The 19,366-nt window shown below is 38.1% G+C and overlaps 1 protein-coding gene across 1 annotated transcript in view; it reads right to left on the bottom strand.

Moving 5' to 3' along the window:
* The window catches only part of ap1m3 (adaptor related protein complex 1 subunit mu 3), a 48,783-nt gene that overhangs the window by 16,064 nt on the left and 13,353 nt on the right, over window positions 1–19,366 (bottom strand). Inside the window, exons 3-5 of the mRNA XM_012878023.3 lie at window positions 19,143–19,210; window positions 18,194–18,324; window positions 1,052–1,199 (exon numbers count right to left, since the gene is read on the bottom strand). Coding sequence (XP_012733477.1) covers window positions 1,052–1,199; window positions 18,194–18,324; window positions 19,143–19,210 — 347 coding nt within the window. The remainder of the gene's footprint in view (window positions 1–1,051; window positions 1,200–18,193; window positions 18,325–19,142; window positions 19,211–19,366) is intronic.

Genomic DNA, 19,366 nt, shown 5'->3' with positions numbered 1-19,366 from the left:
AAAAAATAGCCATATATTACCCATATAGTACGCACATTTGATTTAATATAAACCAAAATGGTGCTCAGAATTAAGCAAACCTTTTTCAAGCTGTGAACAAAAGGTTAAGAACAGAAAAGGAAACATATTGATATGTCGGCTCATCAGAACTTAAATCATTTCCATATTGTAGAAATGTATAATTTTTCTCTAACATTTCATCTCTACCAGGACAAACCAGCAGCTGTCCCTGAAATCCTTAAAGATCCCGGCATTTGAAAGCACCTCTGAATTTATCCGACATTTTAAGACGCAGCGTTTCTATATTCAACCCAATCCATTTCTCTCAAGGACGTTTGAAACCAGGAATAAAACAAACTAGCCTTCTATTGACTCTGCTGCGAGGCCAGTGACTCCAGAGTTTAGTCCATCTCAGCTTCAGAAGATAAACCTCATAATGTTTAATGTTAGGCTTCAGGTTTTTAATCAGAAAAACACTTCATGGATTCCACAAAGTTTATCACGTAAAAACACTTTTTAGCAGTTAAATTAGAAATAAAAAGAAAATGAAACACAATCTCACATTTTTCACACCATTCAGTATTCTGATTTGCAGGAGCAATACGTTATGGGGAGAACTCTGATTGTCCTTTTCACTTACTGACCTTTGAAATATGGTCACAGAATCACAATAACAAGATTACAATGAAACAATGAATGAATGGGTGATTATTGACATGTCATTAGGAAATATTTGAAAGGAAGAAGAACTCTATGCAGGAGTCATATTAACCCAGGAGTTCGACAGATGTGGACTCTAATGTCCTCCTAGCTGTGTGATGACGCACAGATTTATCATAATGTTTTTTTTCTTTTTATAGAAGCACTCAGGAAATGGATAAAACAAAATGTTATCAAATAAGTAGCTCCTGCTGCCTTTTAATGCCATCTATTTGGACATGTTCTATGTTCTGCACTTTTGGAAAGCATGGCAAATGAATATAAATATTTATATTCAAAGCAGAGATATTTTCAGGTTAAGGAACTTCATCAGAATAAGCAATGGCCTCACCAGAAGATTTACAGACTCGATCACATCCATGAAAACTTCGTTCTTCCTGTACTTGATGCCCTCTGACCGCCAGGAAACAGCATTGGTGACGGTGGCAGGTGGTCGAGGTGCCCCGACCTCCAGCTTATGTCCCTGCTGGGTGATGTACCTGATGGAGACAAAGAAAAAAATGAAAATATATCAAATAGAGCTCCCGCTGCTGCCAATGTCACTCTGCAATCCTGCACAGCCGGACACCTAAAAACACGTGAAAGGAAATTCATCACAGAGCAAAAAAATACATAAATAAAAAAATCATGATCAAAATCCTTATTAAGTGGTTTATGGAGAAGGACTATTATACTTTTTTTGGAGAATTTAGACAAACACCAGTGATGCAGCGATGAATTATTTATTTCTAAAATCCAATCCGCAGCAGGGGAAAAGGGTCCAAAATAAGAGCGGGTATAAGAACAAAGAAATGGTGAGAGCTTAAATGGCGGGAATTCAGTCCCCTGGGGAAGGTTTTTAGTTTGTAATAACAAACGAGTTACTTTGCAGCAAACAAATTAAAAGAGCTTTGTATTTATTTAGTAGGAACCCTATTCACGCTCGTAATTGGAAAACAGAGATTTACATAAATCCATATTAATGGGATGCATGCATTTGTTTTGACTATAAAGTAATGGCAAAGTGAGCGAGCTGAACTGAAGACATCTCAAGACCACTAAGCCACAAAGACATGCTTAAACAGTTTGGATAGGAAGACCTTTAGAGATTAAATCCTTGCATATAACAAACAAAGAAAACTCACTTAGAACATTTTGAGAGAGCAAAAAGCAGAACTGAGGACATAGTTGTCATACAGGTTGTATCCTAATAACGGTCAGCATTTCAACCAGGGGCTCAAACAAATATTTTCTGTGATCAGAAGTCACGTAGACCTGACCTGGAGTCATTTTTTTTCTAACCAGTAAGCCTTTTTTTATTTTACTTATTTATTTTGTATTTGTCAATGTACCGGCTTCCACCTGCTAGCGAGTGGTAGGGTTTTCTCCTACAGCAGAACCTTCAGCACCGGCCTCCCTCAGGATGTGTTCTCTTTCCACTTCTCCATGGACACAAATGACTGCGCCTCAGTGGACCCGTCCGTGAAACTTCTGAAGTTTGCAGACGACGACTCAGTCATTGGTTTGACCCGGGACAATGATGAGTCTGCATACAGAGAGGAAGTGGCTAGGCGTGTTCACTTCTGCAGGCAGGCAGAACCACCTGGGGCGTAACCCGCTCAAGACTGTGGAGACGAGGGTGCACTTCTGGAGAACACCTCCAGAACTATAATAATAATAATAATAATAATAATAATAATAATAATAATAATAATCTTTATTGTCATCTTACATAAACTCCAATGAAATGTGTTCTCTGCATTTAACTCATCCCCTTGGGGAGCAGTGCCACTGTGCAGCACAATCTGGGGTTATGGGTCTTGCTCAGGGACCTAGAGTGGCAGTCTGTGGGAGTTGAACCCAGAACCTCCAGAACACAAGCGCAATGCTCTAACCACCACTCCCCATCAACTCACCATCAGCTAATCAACGAAGCAGGAGAGGTCCAAACTACCACGACCAATAAGGTCTACAGAGAGGATCACCAGGGCTGAGCTTCCCTCCATCCAGGACTTGTACTGGTGAAAAAGGCAGCCAACATCTCTGTAGACCTCACACGTCCGGTACAAATAATAGGAAGACTTTAAACTTTTAGGTCAAATTTCAGGTTGAACTCCTATGTTCACACGATCTTGGTCAATCCAGCTGAGTCTGATCAAGATTAGGCAACGTGTGCTTTCACACACAATGCGCATAATCGTATCATCCTGTTGCACAGTGCAAAACAAGACTGTTAATTGGTCTCTCTGAATTGGCCATATTAGGGACAGTTTAAGAGCCTGGCTGGATGTCCTGGTTGCCACCCTGTGAAAAACTGCCGATCTGACCATGTTGTACCCCATTTCTCACCATCACTGATGATGGGCACCAATGAGCCCCCCATGTTTTCAAACACACGGTGCCATACAACCCGTTTCAGTAAAAATCAGCTTTTACTCCGTCTGAAAACACAACATTATAACACTGGCGGTCCTCAGTCAACTCGTCACAGCAATCAGCACATCCCGTTTCGATATGTGTAAGCAAAAATATGGTTTAGTTGGGTTTGACGTCATTAACTGATCCACATATAAATACTGTGCGTGGCCACCGATGCTTAGCCTTGGTTCCCTGATTGTCTTTTCCACCCGCTGAAACTTGGTGTTCTTGAAATATTCTCCACTGCAGTTCTGTTTTATTAAACTGATTGGCGTACTGATGCGATGACAAAAAGGTGTTATTTAACTTCTGCTTCAGTTTAAAAAAACACAGACAAGGAAGTCCCTCAAAATCCTGTTTGTCTCTGTACCACATTTAGGATGCAACCCCCCCCCCCCCCCCCCCCCAAAAAAAAAAAAAAAAAAAAAAAAAAAAAAAACAAACAATAGACAGCACAGAACATCTTTTATTTTTAAATTTGGGGCAGAAAACTAATTGAACTAACTAACTGAATACCATCAATTCTTAAAGGAGAAGTCCGGTCAAAATCAGAATTCAAACTGCTGAAAGTACTTTAAATATAAAACTACTACATACTGTGCAAAAAAATATACGTTTTTTTAATTATGAATAATTTTCATTTAATCATGTTTATGTGGAGGAATCCATCTTGGTCAAGAATAGTACTGTCACCTCCCATTTTTTGACGTCACTCGGCGGACCCGCAGTTGAGCAAGTTTCAGCGCTTTGTTTGTCAACGCTTTGTTTGTCACGGCGCACTATTTTCCAACATGGCGACGACTGGTGCTCTGTACGAAGCAGAGAGTGATGAAGTACTTAGTGACAGTGATGAGAGTTCTGTGGAGCTATCATCATCTGATAGCGATATGGATTTTTTTAGAAGAGTTTCTTGACAGAAACCGGACTTTTGACGGAATCCAGCGTACTTATTTCCAGTGCAAACTCAGTCGGGTCCTACAATATATATGTATACACGCGTGTGTGTGTGTGTGTGTGTGTGTGTGTGTGTGTGTGTGTGTGTGCGCGCGCTCCGCCGCAGGACGGCTTTGCCGGCGCTGCAGCGGAGCGCGCACACACACACACAGCGGAGGAGAGATCGCTGAAGTGACTTAAGTTATACATTTGCCCTCTAGTAAATAGGGCAGGTGGTCATTATTGTATAAATATTAAAATATAAGAGCGTTCCAGCACATGCTGGGGCGGAGGGATTCCACATCACATGTGGTATCCCTCCGCCCCTCTGCTCGGTGACCATCCCCGCAAATTCTAAATAAAAATTCTAAAATAAAAAATAACTTACCGAAAATCCTCGCTCTCATGTCATGTTCAAAACATTCTTCTTCAAAATGGTTGCTGCATATGACGTGTTTTCTCTCTGGCCAGAAGTTAGATGGCAAATCCGCTCTGTTCAAGTTGGCAATCCAGCAACAAGCCCGGTGGCTCATGAATCAGAAAGTTGAAATAAGCAATGTTTTTTCTACTTTTACCAGTTGTGTTGGAACATCCGATGGACATGTACGTGGGCATTGCTGCTTCAGCAAAAGCTCTTGGGAATGTCAGTGGTGAAGTCTTCTGGAAATCCGAAAAAATTGTTGATGATCGCAGCTGTGTAGAACGGCTCCTATTGACTTTGCATGGAAAGCGGAGAGAAATGCTGTCGCCGCTTCCGCTTTTCCACGCCCCAGGATGTGATGTCAAACGCCCCTTACTGCCCAAATATGGGCAGTAATGTCAGCCCCCATACACAGTGATTCAGACGACAATTTATGTTTTTATTTTCTTATTGATTAAAGATAAGTTCATTAAATAACCACAAACGTATTAGTTTTAGTTATAGCTAATGATACCACTGCAAGAACGGTTATATCTCTTCTATGCATTCAAACCCAATTAACAGAACACCTGCTGTACGAGGAACCGGTAATCCATCTTTTAAAACAACTGCATGAAGGGTTACCTGATCTCTAAGTGAGGTAATTTGTTTTAGAGATCGTCGTTTACTCAGGAGAGAAATAATGACATGTCATGAGAGTTAAAAAAAGCAGCTCCGGTTGCATAAACAACATGTGAATGGTCACATGTTGTTTATGCAACCGGAGCTGCTTTTTTCGCAGGTGCTTCTGTTGCGACAGAAGCACCTGCCCACCTCTCTAAACTTCTTACCGGCCTCATTTCCTCGGCAGAGCAGTCTAGGGTTTACGTCATTTTCTATTACTTGAATATGATGTAACGCTACGTGAGGGTCAGACCCATTTAAAAGGGTTTTAAACTGTAAAAAAAATTTAAAAAAATACTTTTACACGTGGGAAACCTGAGATTATCCCTTATAGTGCAGTGAGTATTTCCCCGTTTTTGCCACACAAAATTGGTTCAGATAATTAAAGATATTAAAAAAAAATTAGACAAACATAACTGGGCTAAATGGAAAGCAATGGGGAAGTAGCTATCCAAACCAGACAGACTCAATGTGACAAAAGCAAATACCCTGCAAATGTAATAAACACATAAATTGTTTAACGCATAAGTCCGGGCTTTGAGTAGGCCATTCAAAACCCTTATTCTTGTGTCACTGCTTATTTTCTGCCTTTTCCTGAAATTACTCTTTGACATTACTTTAGTTACATGCCATTTGCAACATAAAATACTGAGGTTAGGACCATTTATATATAAAATTGCTGAGGGGAATTATTTTGACATGAGTGATATTTGGACATTCCCACAGTAATTTTAATATTAGTGCATTCAACTGAAAGTTATCATGGTGAACCAGATAAACAAAGTGTCTTTACTGACAGAATAGGAAAAAATATCTAAAAATATTGATTTAACGGTTTTCATTGGATTACCTATCACTGCCTCATTAAAGAGAAATATGGCACAGCAATAAAGTTCTTTGGGCTTAAACTACTTCCTGTAGGCTTTGAATTACACCCTGTTGTTTGAATTGAGGAGATTACAGAATAAGCAAGAACAAAGAAACAAATGTATACTTAATTTTAGCACCACTCCAGAATGTGTGTGCAGGATCTTGAATGAGGAGATTAACGTTTCTCAGTGATTAGTAGGCTGTTGAACATAAACAAGACTAAGATAGTCTTGAAAATATGTTGGGAGAAAATTTTCAGGAAGTCTATGACCAGGAAAAGGCAGTTTGTAGGCAAAGACGAGTCCCCCACTTCACTGCAGAAAGGGAACTCAAAGTAAGTAAAATTTTCTTGAAATTTCAGTATTTTGCTTGAATTGAGCAGCTAAATAAGACTATTTGCAAATGGAATAAGATTTTTGCACTTAAATTAAGAACAATTCATCTCCATCATCTTATTTCAAGTACAGGATATCTAATTGTCTTATTTAAGGGTAAAAATACTAATTCCATTGGCAAATACTCTTATTTAGCTGCTCAAATGAAGTAAAAATATACTCATTTCAAGAAAATTTTACTTGCTTTGAGCCCCCTTTTGGAATACTTATTGAAGCAATTTAGGACCCAACACATTTTATTTAAGTTTTGAAGATAATTTCACTCCAAGTATGGTCAACAACATACCAGAACTCAATATGCGATAAGCAAATAAAAATGTAAAGACTGGAGGAAAACAGGAAGTGCAAAGAATGTCATGCCATAACTGCACCACATGGACTGTTTTGCAATATCTGGGCATACAGTGTTTTTTTTGTGTTTTTTTAATCCAACACTATATTGGACATGGAAAGCATGTTTTCTCTATTTCTTTATTCATAAAAATGTTGAAACAACTCTTCAGATTTATCTGTTGTCATTGGTGTTTTGTGGTCTCAGGTAAATTAGTTACATTTCAGACATGATATTGTCACATATTACTTTATTTAAAAAAAAAAAAAACGGCTCAATGAAATATGTTTAAAAGAGAGAAAAGTGAATCCTTTTTCACTGCACTGTATTATACACTGACACTCAAGAGAGGGGACTGAGTGATAAATCATTGTATTTACACTTAATGGCCCTTCATGCAAACAGCAGGTCATCACTCAAGCGTGGGAGACTTTTCCATAAAACAATTTGTACTTGAGTTGTTCATTAGAACCAATCTGAACCGACGCTGCTGACCTGCTCTTGAACTGACAGACAGGACTCGGTTAATATTCACAAACGGATTTGATTGGGATGTTGTGCCGCCTCACGCTTTTGATCTCCTTTAAAATAAACCATTACACCGACGTGCGCACCAAGAAGACAAGAAATGATCCAAAATGGCAGCAGTCTCCTCTCCTCTCTGTGATAAACCTAAGACCTGCACTACAAAGCAAGATTAGTGGCTTAGCGGGGTGTCTTCAAGTTCAACGCCGGCTTTTTAGTGTCCCAAAACTGGCTCGTTTATATCTGAAGTGAATCTCCATGGTAACCTTTGCTCGAAACTGAACCTGCTTCGGGAGCAGGTCAGGTTTAAAAAAATAAAATCAAAAGAAACCCTGCAAAAGCAGGTCTTCCGCAGAATGCGGAATATATATATATATATATATATATATATATATATATATATATATATATATATATATATATATATATATATATATATATATATATATATATATATATATATATATATATATATATATATAAACACACACATATAAACACTAGTGATAACTATAAAAATGTTAATAAAAGGCTACTAAAGATATTTTTCCTGTCTTTTTTTTTTTTTTTTTTGGTAGCTATATGGCTGTGACTCCATGTCACAACAATTATTGCTCCATAAACGCAAATACTGCTCATAAAAAAACCACATGTACCTTCGAAAGGACATAAGACATAAATAAGTGTAACTGTTATCACTAAGCAACACACAGTGACACCATTTAATCGCGTTTTTGAATTTATCGACGCTCTCAAGAACCCGACAGAGGGGAAAATGCTGAAAATAACAATCCTGGCAACATTGGCAGTTTATTGAGGTTTTCAAACCTCTAACTGGAATTTGTTGTTGCAAAGAAAACAAAATTCTTGTGAAAAGATTTTTTTCTAGATAACGATAAATGATATAATAAATGCAAAACCCCTAATTTTAGATGTTTAATTTTTAAATAAAAATTAAATCGGTAAATAATGAGATAATGTAGAACATTAAGATAAATTGTGGCAAATACTAGGGAACAAGCTTGTCCTTGATACCTTTTATAGGTTTAAACCTAATAAAGCCTTATTGATGTTTTTGCACATAGACACAAAGCCACATCCTGATTCTTTTTTTTTTTTTAACCTTACAAATCTTTCTCAGCTACCTGAAATATTCTGCACGAATTGTCTTTGTTCTTTAGCCGATTTTAATTAAATGTTAAGGAAACATTTTGCTTTCATTATGAATCAATCAATATTAAAGGATTTCTTAAGTTTGAGCGTGATTAGATTAAATAGGAAGAATCATTGCTGAATTTAAACTTTAACATTGTTAGTATTCATCCCATAAATATCCTGCAACGAGCCGTACAGGGCTGCAGAAAGGTTCTCCGTGAGTTTCATCTCTATTTATGTAACACATTTGAGCTTCAATTTCAATGTTCATTTGTAGCTATGTTATGATTTCCACTAACATCTTAAGGAAACATCTGTTTGGCTTTGCCTTTTGTCTACACAATCCAGCTCTGAAGAGTGAGAGCAAAACAATACAAAAACAATAAAGCTGCAGCCGGACAGGGTGAACAATGAGCTGCAGACATAAGACGCTAAATTGAAAAGCAAATTTTTGTGATTATCGTTTGCTGTCTTTTGAACAAGAGCCGTAATAAAATCCTTCGTTCTGAACGAACAAACTGGTTTAGCGTGCTATTAGTGTCATGAACTATGAAAGGAAACAAATCCTGCAGATGAAAGAGGAAATACAAATGCTGACTGAAAGGTCTTGATTTCACTCCTAACTTGCAATTTTCTTTTAAATGTCAACAGTAAAAATGACAAAACAAACAAGCTTAGGAATGACTGACAGATTAAGGAGATCTTCTGTTTTCTGGCCTAAATTCCTCGCATCTACAGGGTCTTAAAATGCGTGCTGATACACAGGAAAGCCTGCTGGAGATGAGAGCTGCAGACAGCTTCGGGGTCGATGTGGCGCTGTTTTACTGGCTTGCCCCGATTCTCCTCACAAATGCTAATGAAGTATTACAGAGGCGCGTCTGGCACTAAACCGACAATTAGCATCACAATAGGAGAAAAATGCAAACAATGTCAGTATTTTACTGGAAACAATTAGATATTCGACCTTACAAGGTAAGAGGGGCCTTAGATTACTTATTTATTGTTACAGAAATGAAACTCAATTTCTTACACAGTTTATTGTGAAAGCAATCCTACTGCTTGTCACATTCCCAGCAACAGACCTAAATGTATGTTGCTTGAAATTTTATAGACCATAAATGACAAGCGTTGCATGCATATTTATTCATGCCCCATTTACTCTGATACTCCCAAATAAAATCTAGTGCAACCAAAGGCCTTCATAAGTCACCTAATTAGTAAATAGAGTTCACCATATAATTTAGAACAGAAATAATCTTACTGTTGTGGGGAATTCAGCCGTGACAGAGGCAAAAAACACATAACAGGATACACCAGGTTTACACACCAGTTTAAGTAATATATAAAAAAGTGATTATAAATGTGATTGTTTAATGAAAATATAAATACAGCTGAAATATGAAGGTCTTAACATTTCAGAGAACAAAAAAAAAAAAAAAAAAACCTCATTAAGACCAAGGAACAAAGTAGACAGATTAGAGATACATTTGTGAAGGTTAAAGCATGTTTCGGTTATAAACTAATATCCATGGCAAAAAGAAAACAATTGTTCACAAAAAAAAAAACAGTAAAGGCGCGTTGACACCGAACACGTTTCTGGCTGCTGATCGCACCCGCTGCAAACTTCTTTTCAGGCTTGAAAAGGACAAATTAAATACTATCTGGACGAACGCTTGCCGTATATAGTTTTATTTAAAGACGAATACGTGGTTTCATTGCTTGCTTTTCGTGATGAAAATATGTGACCGCGCCCCTTTAAAAGGTTGCAAAAAAGACCTGAGACTAGGGCAGAGCTTTACCACAAACATAGAGCTAGAGTTAGAACATAGTGGTTTAAATCAAAACATATTTATGTTGTAGACCAGTTTGTTGGTTAAAGTCTAGACCTGAATCAAATTGAGCATCTGTAGGGAGACTTAAAAAAAAAGGATGTTCGTGTGCCATTTGTCCAATCTAAATGATGGAAGGTTCGAAGAGGCATTCCCCATATAGCTACAGCTTCTAGAGAAAGGTGGTTCTTTAAAATATGGACTCAGTAGGGCTAAATGTGAATGCATGTTATACTAGTCAGATTTTATTTCTTCAAAATCTGAAATCTATTCATCAATTTACTCCATTTCACTGTTGTGCACAACTTTGTTTTGGTCCATCTCATAACTGCAGTCAAATACATTAAATCATATCATTGGAACAGAACAAACTGTGAACATTTTGTATGAATAATTTTGCAAACCATTGTAGAGTTCATGGGTTCATTTTGTGCATACACCAACAATGCACACAGACACACCACAAGGCGTTTGCACTCTCACCAGGTACGCAGCGTAATTTTGTAAGCGTCGCTAGGTCATGAAAAGTTTAAAGAACTGGAGTAACTCCCAGAGACAGACACAGTCGGCGTGCCTGTCTGCGTCGACAGTCTGTAGCGATGAGAGGGTCTTAGTGTCTCCTTGGAGGATAGGAGAGCAGAGCTTTGCTTTCTGAGCATCTCAAGTGTGTTCAGCTGACAGCGTCATTGTGTTTAAGTGCCAATCGGAGCCTGGTGATTATTACCACCATTCAGACACCACGCAGGCTGTACAGATATTCACACATCTATACAAAGCCAGGTCTACGGGGTAAGAGACTAAAAATAAAGCCAAATAAATAACCAATTAAACCTAAACAGCTAAATTGAACAAATGGGTACCTTAATGACAATCAAAGGAGGAAATATCCACACTGAGGACATGTCAGAGAGTCATGTTACAGAGCATAAGTTGGGTCTTATCCTAGAGGCAAAGTCCTCTGATGATGAGGTAGAATAGCTAAAGACAAAGCAACCCAGTGCATTTAAAGCACTAAACACATGATGCTCGCCCCGCCTTACTCACTGGTTAAGGTCCGCATTTTGTTACAACTACCGTTTTTTTTTTGTGTTAAATGAAAAATAAGGGCCAATAGCTCTTGAAACCTACTCATAGTGTGCTCCAATTCTCTCTCTGCTGCTTACTGACATCATAACAAGGCAAGAGGTCATCTGCTTGTCTCTGTTTGCCCCCGATGAAAAACACGGGCATCACTTGAACACATGCAATTAGACTGGAAATTTGTACCAAGTGTTGTTGCAGTTATTGCTTGTAGGGGCCTTAAAAATGTAACCTTGTTCACCAATTAGCCTGCTGTTCAAAGTAAAGCCAATAATTTGCCTGGAAACATTTGTTAGATATGATTTCCAAAAACGTGTTATAGAGTTTGACAATTACTTAGTCAGTTAGGAAGCACACTTTGTGCTTCCTGCTGTGAATCTCATTTGTACAAATGTAAAAATTCAGCTCCAGGAAGTAATGGTGCATTATTTTAAGCACAAACAGGATACAGCAACACCATAGCAATTCCTATGATTATGCAATCTTCCTGTTTTTCTGATAACAGATATGCAAACTACAACTTCAGCAAAATACTGAATTAGTTCAGGGTATTTTAATCACAGAACCACTTTACCAATTTAAACTAGGAGGAAGAACCTTACTTTTATGGTGTTTTATTGTGTTTTTTTATTCATACTTTGGGAACTGTTTTTAATCCCCTGCCATTGAAGCACTTTGAAGTTTTATTTTAAATGTAAAATGCATTATAAAGAAAATGTATTATTAATTTATTAATCCATCTGAAGAAAATGTTAATGCTGTACTACAGATGTTGGAGGTTCACAGAACCAAATCCAAGCTAGTCAAAATGAACTAGAGAGGAGGGTCTGAACTGCTGATTTCCATTTCAAATTATTAAAAATTACTTTTTATTATAAAAAGGACTAGAATATAAAAGAAAAATGTGGAAAAAAAACATAAATTTTTCAGCATTTAAGTTGCCAATCACTGATAAGAGCTCATGAAGGGAAAATTGGACCATTCTGATCTACGGCCAATTGATGCATCTCTAGAATCTACATTGAAACTCAAACCTGTAAAACACGTTATAATGGCAAACTTTTATGACGCAACATTGAGATGATGATAAACCACACCAAACTTGATGTGGTTCATTGATTGTGAAGAATTAACAGTATTTCCTCACAACCCTGTCCTATCTGATCATTTTTTAATAACATTTGAGTTTAATCTAACTGAGTTCTCCACCCCCAAAAGAGGGTTCCATTATAGTAGATCTTTATCGGATAATGCTGTATCAAAACTTAAAGAGTCTGTCCCCTTTTTAATATCCTCCGTATTGCAGAAATGCCCTGCAGATAGCAGCAATGTTGTTTCTTCCAATTCACAAATAGATGTCTTTGTAAACGGTATGACTTCGTCATTGCGTTCTGCATTAGACAATGTAGCTCCCTTGAAAAAGAAGGTGATTATTCACAGGAAGCTGGCTCCTTGGTTTAATTCAGAGCTGCGTTCCTTGAAGCACAATGTTAGGAAATTGGAGAGAAAATGGCGCTCTACACACCAAGAGGAATCCTACCTAATCTGGAAGAACAGTCTATTGTTGTATAACAAGACCCTTCGCAGAGCTAGAGCAGCATATTTTTCATCATTAATTGAGGAGAATAAGAATAATCCTAGATTTCTCTTCAGTACAGTTGCCAAACTTACTCAGAGCCACAGCTCTGTTGATCCATCCATTCCCTTAGCTCTTAGCAGTAATGATTTTATGGGATTCTTCATAAATAAAATTGATTCCATTAAAAATAAAATAATTGGCATCCTCCCAAACATGATTACCTCATCCTCAGTAAGTGAGGCAGCATTGGAGGAATCCTTAGAACCTGCGCAGTGTCTGAACTGTTTAAAAGCAGTAGAGCTTTCTGAGCTATCTAAAATTTTAGCTTCATCTAAACCTTCTACCTGTATGTTAGACCCAATCCCAACCAAGTTGTTTAAGGACATATTCCCTTTGATCAGTGGTCCTATTTTAGACATGATTAATGTATCCTTGGTAAATGGATATGTACCACAGGCTTTTAAAGTAGCTGTTATTAAACCTTTACTTAAGAAACCATCTCTTGATCAAGATGAGTTAGTAAATTACAGACCTATATCTAATCTTCTTTTCTTATCTAAAATTCTTGAGAAAGTAGTTGCTAATCAACTTTGTGAACATTTACAAAGTAATGACCTACTTGAGGAGTTTCAGTCAGGCTTCAGAGCTCATCATAGCACTGAAACAGCTCTGGTGAAGGTCACTAATGATATTCTCATGGCCTCAGATAATGGACTTGTGTCTATACTTGTCCTGTTAGATCTCAGTGCTGCATTTGATACAGTTGATCACAATATTCTCCTACAAAGACTTGAGCATACTGTAGGGATTAAGGGAAAAGCATTAGGCTGGTTTAAATCTTATCTGTCGGACAGATTCCAGTTTGTTCATGTTAATAATAAATCTTCCTCAAACTCTAGGGTCACTTGTGGAGTACCACAGGGTTCAGTCCTTGGACCAATTCTATTTACTATATATATGCTTCCGATTGGCAAAATTATCAGACAGCATGGGATTAATTTCCACTGTTATGCTGATGACACTCAGCTATATTTATCCATAAATCCTGATGAATCCAATCAGTTACTTCGACTGCAGTCATGTCTTGATGACATCAAAAGCTGGATGACTTTAAATTTCCTGCATTTAAATTCTGACAAGACAGAAGTTGTAATCTTTGGGCCAGAGTCTTCAAAAAATAAAGTTCTTAATCAATCCCTTAATCTGGATGGCATTAACTTGGCCTCTGGTAATAAAGTTAAAAATCTTGGTGTTGTTTTCGACCAAGACATGTCATTTAAATCCCATATTAAACAGGTTTCCAGAGTTTCCTTTTTTCACCTCCGGAATATCGCCAAAATTAGAAACATTCTGTCCAGGAGTGATGCTGAAAAACTAGTCCATGCATTTGTTACTTCAAGGCTGGACTATTGTAATTCTTTACTATCAGGAAGTCCACAAAATGCAGTTCGAAGTCTTCAGCTGATTCAAAATGCTGCGGCAAGAGTTCTGATCAAAATCAACAAGAGGGATCATATTTCTCCAATTTTAGCTTCCCTTCATTGGCTTCCTGTTAAATCAAGAATAGAATTTAAAATTCTCCTTCTAACGTATAAAGCCCTTAATAATCAAGCTCCACCATATATCAGAGCTCTGATTACCCCATATGTTCCTAACAGAGCACTTCGCTCTCAGACTGCAGGTCTGCTGCTGGTTCCTAGAGTCTCAAAAAGTAGAATGGGAGGCAGATCCTTTAGCTATCAGGCTCCTCTCCTGTGGAACCAACTCCCAGTTTTGGTCCGTGAGGCAGACACCCTATCTATTTTTAAGACTAATGTTAAAACTTTCCTTTTTGACAAAGCTTATAGTTAGAGTGGCTCATACCCTGAGCTATCTCTATAGTTGTGCTGTGATAGGCCTAGGCTGCTGGAGGACATCAGGGTCTAATTTTCTCACTCTACTGATTTCTACTGTTCTTCAGTCTACTGTTCTCCAGTTTTGCATTGTATTACATTGAAATGACTGTCGTCATTTCAGCTTTTAACTTTTTGCTCTCTCTCTTTTTCTTCATAGTAGGTACACCTGGTCTGGCGTTCTGTTAACTGTGACATCATCCAGAGAAGACGGCTCACCCGCTACTACCATCTAATGTAGAACAGATTACTAGATCAATGTGTGCTTCTGTGCTTGTTTGTCTGTCTTGTTGTGTCTCTGTTCTGTCTTCTGTAACCCCAGTCGGTCGAGGCAGATGACCGTTCATACTGAGCCCGGTTCTGCCGGAGGTTTTTCCTTCCCGTTAATGGGTGGTTTTTCTTCCCACTGTCGCTTCATGCTTGCTCAGTATGAGGGATTGCAGCAAAGCCATGTACAATGCAGACGACTCTCCCTGTGGCTCTACGGTTCCCCAGGAGTGACTGCTTCTTGTCGGGACTTTGATGCAATCAACTGGTTTCCTTATATAGGACATTTTTGACCAATCTGTATAATCTGACCCAATCTGTATAATATGATTGAACTTGACTTTGTAAAGTGCCTTGAGATGACATGTTTCATGATTTGGCGCTATATAAATAAAATTGAATTGAATTGAATTGAAACTTTTTACCTCTTTTGTGGCATTTACAATATAATCCAAAATTTGACAAAATAAACAACAATTTGGGGAGAATAGGAAAAACAGAAAAAGCACAATGATTTGGATGATAGGTGCGCACTGTACAATGAACATTTCTGTGAAGCATTTCCTACCTAAATTTCAGTATTCAGTCTTCTGAATACTGAAGATAAGGGTCTATCATCTTGACACATCTTAGATCTCTTCCTTGGCTGACTTTACCAAATCTGTCCAATTGTAAGCACATAACTGGCTTACAGGCAGCAGGGGACACCGTCGTTTTGTCCCACGTTCCAATTAGAGATCTGAAGGCTTTGGATTAAAATGAGCATAATGTGACCTCTGTAAACTTTTTGCAAACTTTGGCTTTAGCTAAAGGAGGCAAACGTGCAAACGCTGGGAAAATGCTACTAAGAACAGCTAAATTGTTAAATCAATGGCAGCAGTGGACTGGAGAACACTGAATGCGGTAATTGTATTGAATGTGTTTTGACATAACACTTCTGTTTGTTCTTCAGTTGAATTATAGAGGAGATGTGATGCTGACATTATTACGAGCTACATCAACCTCTGCAGGTATGTTGTGGTACAAGCTAGGGCTCTGCACTGCTTTCCAAACAATGAGCCCTAGATCACCTATAACGGTAAGGAGCTCCTGAATTAGAAAAAGCAGGCATTTAAGGAGCAGGGAAAAGGAAAAGCTGAGTGGTGTCCAACAAATGCTGCATTGGGTCTGCGTCTACCTGGGCGAGCCAGGTAGCCATGTTCACATCTTGTCCTTTGACTTCTCGAGTGCATTTAACACAATCCTGCCAAACCTCCTGAGGGACACCCTGGTGAAGATGGACTTCTCTCAGAACTATCCTGATGACAGCCGTTATAGCATAAATCAGGAAGGGAATTTAGGGACCGTGTGGAGGCCTTCAACGATTGGTGTGACAGGAACAGCCTTTATCTCAACAATTGCGAATGAAGTATTGGTCGACTTTGGAAATTCCTGTCTCGATACTGGGCCAGGACATTTAAGTAATGCAAACCTACAAATACCTGGGGGTCCTGATTGATGAAAACTTGACCCTCTACAGTAAGGGCCAAAACTGCCTCTAGTTCCTCTGGAGCCTGCTTAGAAATGCCACTCATGTTTTATCACCCTGTGGTGGCCAGTCCCCTCCTCTTCGTTGCAGAAAGTGGAGGAGGCAGTCTCAGGGCCAAATACAGCAAATGACTGCATAAGCTAGTGGAAAAAGCTAGGTCACTGCTGGGCAATGGACTAGAGTCATTACAAACGGGTGTGGAGAGGGCCACACTGAATAAAATGAAAGCAACAAAGGACAACAGCATACACCCACTCTGCAGCTTCCTGGCTGGCCAGACGAGCGGCTGCAGCCACAGCGGGCCTGACGCTGACTGTACTCCACAACTGAGCGGTTGAGAAGATCTTTTGTTCCCAGGGTAATTAGACTTTAAAACGCTGACACCACGTTTGTAGTGTGTTGTTTTCTGCATGTTCTTTGCTTATTGGGATTTTAAATACCATTTTACCATTTATGTCTGCTGATTCTGTGCGTCGTTAACGGTAATTACGTGAATTACCATTTCTGGGATAAATATGACATCTATAAATCTATGAATCGATCATTTAGACGGTAAAAAAGGAAGAACCATTTGTATGTATTAAAAACCTGGCTCTTGAACAAGGGTGTGTAAATTTTTGACACCTACTTTATGCTCAGTAGATACATTGCCAAGCTAGTGAACTTGTAACACAACCATGAAAGGAGTCGGTAGAGGCACAGTGCACTGATTTTGTGCAGATGCACGTTGGTGGAAAGTTTAACATCGCTTCAAACATTCACCTCATTTTTCACCTGGTAGATTTAAAAAAAACTTTCAGACAGCTAGAATAAACACACATACGGTGCCAATGACTGAGCAGACACGCCTGGAATGTAAGTGTTAACTGCACTATTTTTAATCCCTTTGTTCACTCCTGGATGATAAATGGAACAAATACCATCCACGGTGTGTCTCCATTACTTTTACATCTAAACAACTTGAAAAGTGGAGTTAACACAAAATGAGTTCCTCGTTCAAGAATTCTTGAATGAGGAACTGAAGCAGGCCTGTCAGTTACTGAAACAATTAATTTGAGCTCTTTACAGTAACCCTATGACAATACATCTTTTAAAAACTAAAACAAAATACCTGAGGCTATCCATGACTGTTCAGACACAATAAAAACACAATCTCATCCAGTACAAAATTATTCACAAGCTTCACTATTTTAAGAAGAAACTACAGTCCATTTATCCAGATGTGTCCCCATGATGGTGCTCACCTCTTCTCTTTTACAGTTGGTCGACCCCTTCTAGGAAATTAACTTGTTCCTCCTCTGTGGCAAATTCTGCTATGTTAATATAGATATATTTTTATCACTTCTGTCTATTTTTTTTACTCTGTGGCCCACACACAACATCAATAAAATATATTCCAATAAAAAAAAAAAAACATAACAACAAAAGAACTAAATTGCATAGCTTATGGCCATTCAAAGCAATCTTTGGCCTTAAGAATTGACATAATTGACATCTGAAATGCCTTGAGCTTGCTGCTGTGTTTAAAATGTCGCCTACGTTTAATTAAGACAGACAAGTTATTCATTGGTACTTTGGTGGTGCCAGATTATGTGTCATTTTTCTTACTCTTGTAGGATCTTGCTCTCAGTTGTTTGGGGGAATCCAAAGTCCATCACTTCATCCATCAGTTCGTAGACTGTCACAAAGTTGTCACGAATGCTTTCCTCCTCAAGCTCCTTAAAATATTCCTTAAATACCTGCAAAAAGAAAAGAGATCATTTGGATTTTTTTAATGCATCTTGTCCTGACAGCTTAAGCTAAACAGTTTGGGTCAGATTTACTGAGTTTACTGGCATGTCAAATTTGCTCCACAACAAGGGGAGAAATGGGGATTTTAACCCTTTTTCATAATTGAATTTATTCATTTAAAAGCCAGATGAACCATAGGTGGTTCAGACAGCAAGGAGAAAAGGCGGTGACAGCTATAACTAAATAAGTACTCTACTACTCAAAAGTTTGGACTTATCCTCGTCATTCAATGACTTTTCCTAATTGTTATATATAATTATGCATTAAACATAAAATTGTGAAATAACTCAGAATATTGCGTATAGTTTAGCTTTTTTCTAAACACCCCCCTTTATTTTGATTACTGCTTTGGTCAATCTTGGTCTTTTCTTGTTGAGCTTCATGAGATTAGTCACCTGAAATGTTTTCCCAACTGTCTTGAAGGAGTTCCCAGAGGTAATAAAAAAAAAAAAAAAAAAAGATAAATCCAACAGTGCAAACTTTTGACCAGCAGTGCATGTAAGTAAAGTTTATCTGTGCCTTTCACATACAGAACCTTCACAGAGAAAGAGAAGATGACGAGGAGAATTAGAAAGGAGAAAGGTATAGACATAGATGACAAGAAAAAAACATCTGGCTGTGTATAAGCACATGTCCATATTCCTTTATGGTAGGATGCACATATATGGAGGTATAAGTTTGTCTCAAGTTAATCAGTGGAGGTGGTTGCCAGGCAACCAAGCCCAGAAGCTAAAATTAAAGCAAAAGTTAAAAAAAAATGACTCACCTGAACTATTCTATAAAGAAAGGAGTACACAAGAGCTGCGTTGGCATTCTTCTTTGTCATTGCTACCACTAAAGAAGGAACGATTAAGGGAAAAAAAAAACACTTTAGAGCTACAAGTTGCATCTACAGAAACGATCTGGAGGTAAAAATCACAAAAACATCCGAGGGCTCGTTTCCTGTGAATTAGAATGAATAAAAAAAAAAAGAAAAAAAAAAGAAGCAGC

The sequence above is a fragment of the Fundulus heteroclitus genome, chromosome 9 (assembly GCF_011125445.2).
Source record: "Fundulus heteroclitus isolate FHET01 chromosome 9, MU-UCD_Fhet_4.1, whole genome shotgun sequence".
In the NCBI taxonomy this organism is placed as follows: domain Eukaryota; kingdom Metazoa; phylum Chordata; class Actinopteri; order Cyprinodontiformes; family Fundulidae; genus Fundulus; species Fundulus heteroclitus.
Note: the sequence above shows the minus strand (reverse complement) of the source record. Positions and strands in the feature narration are given on the sequence as shown.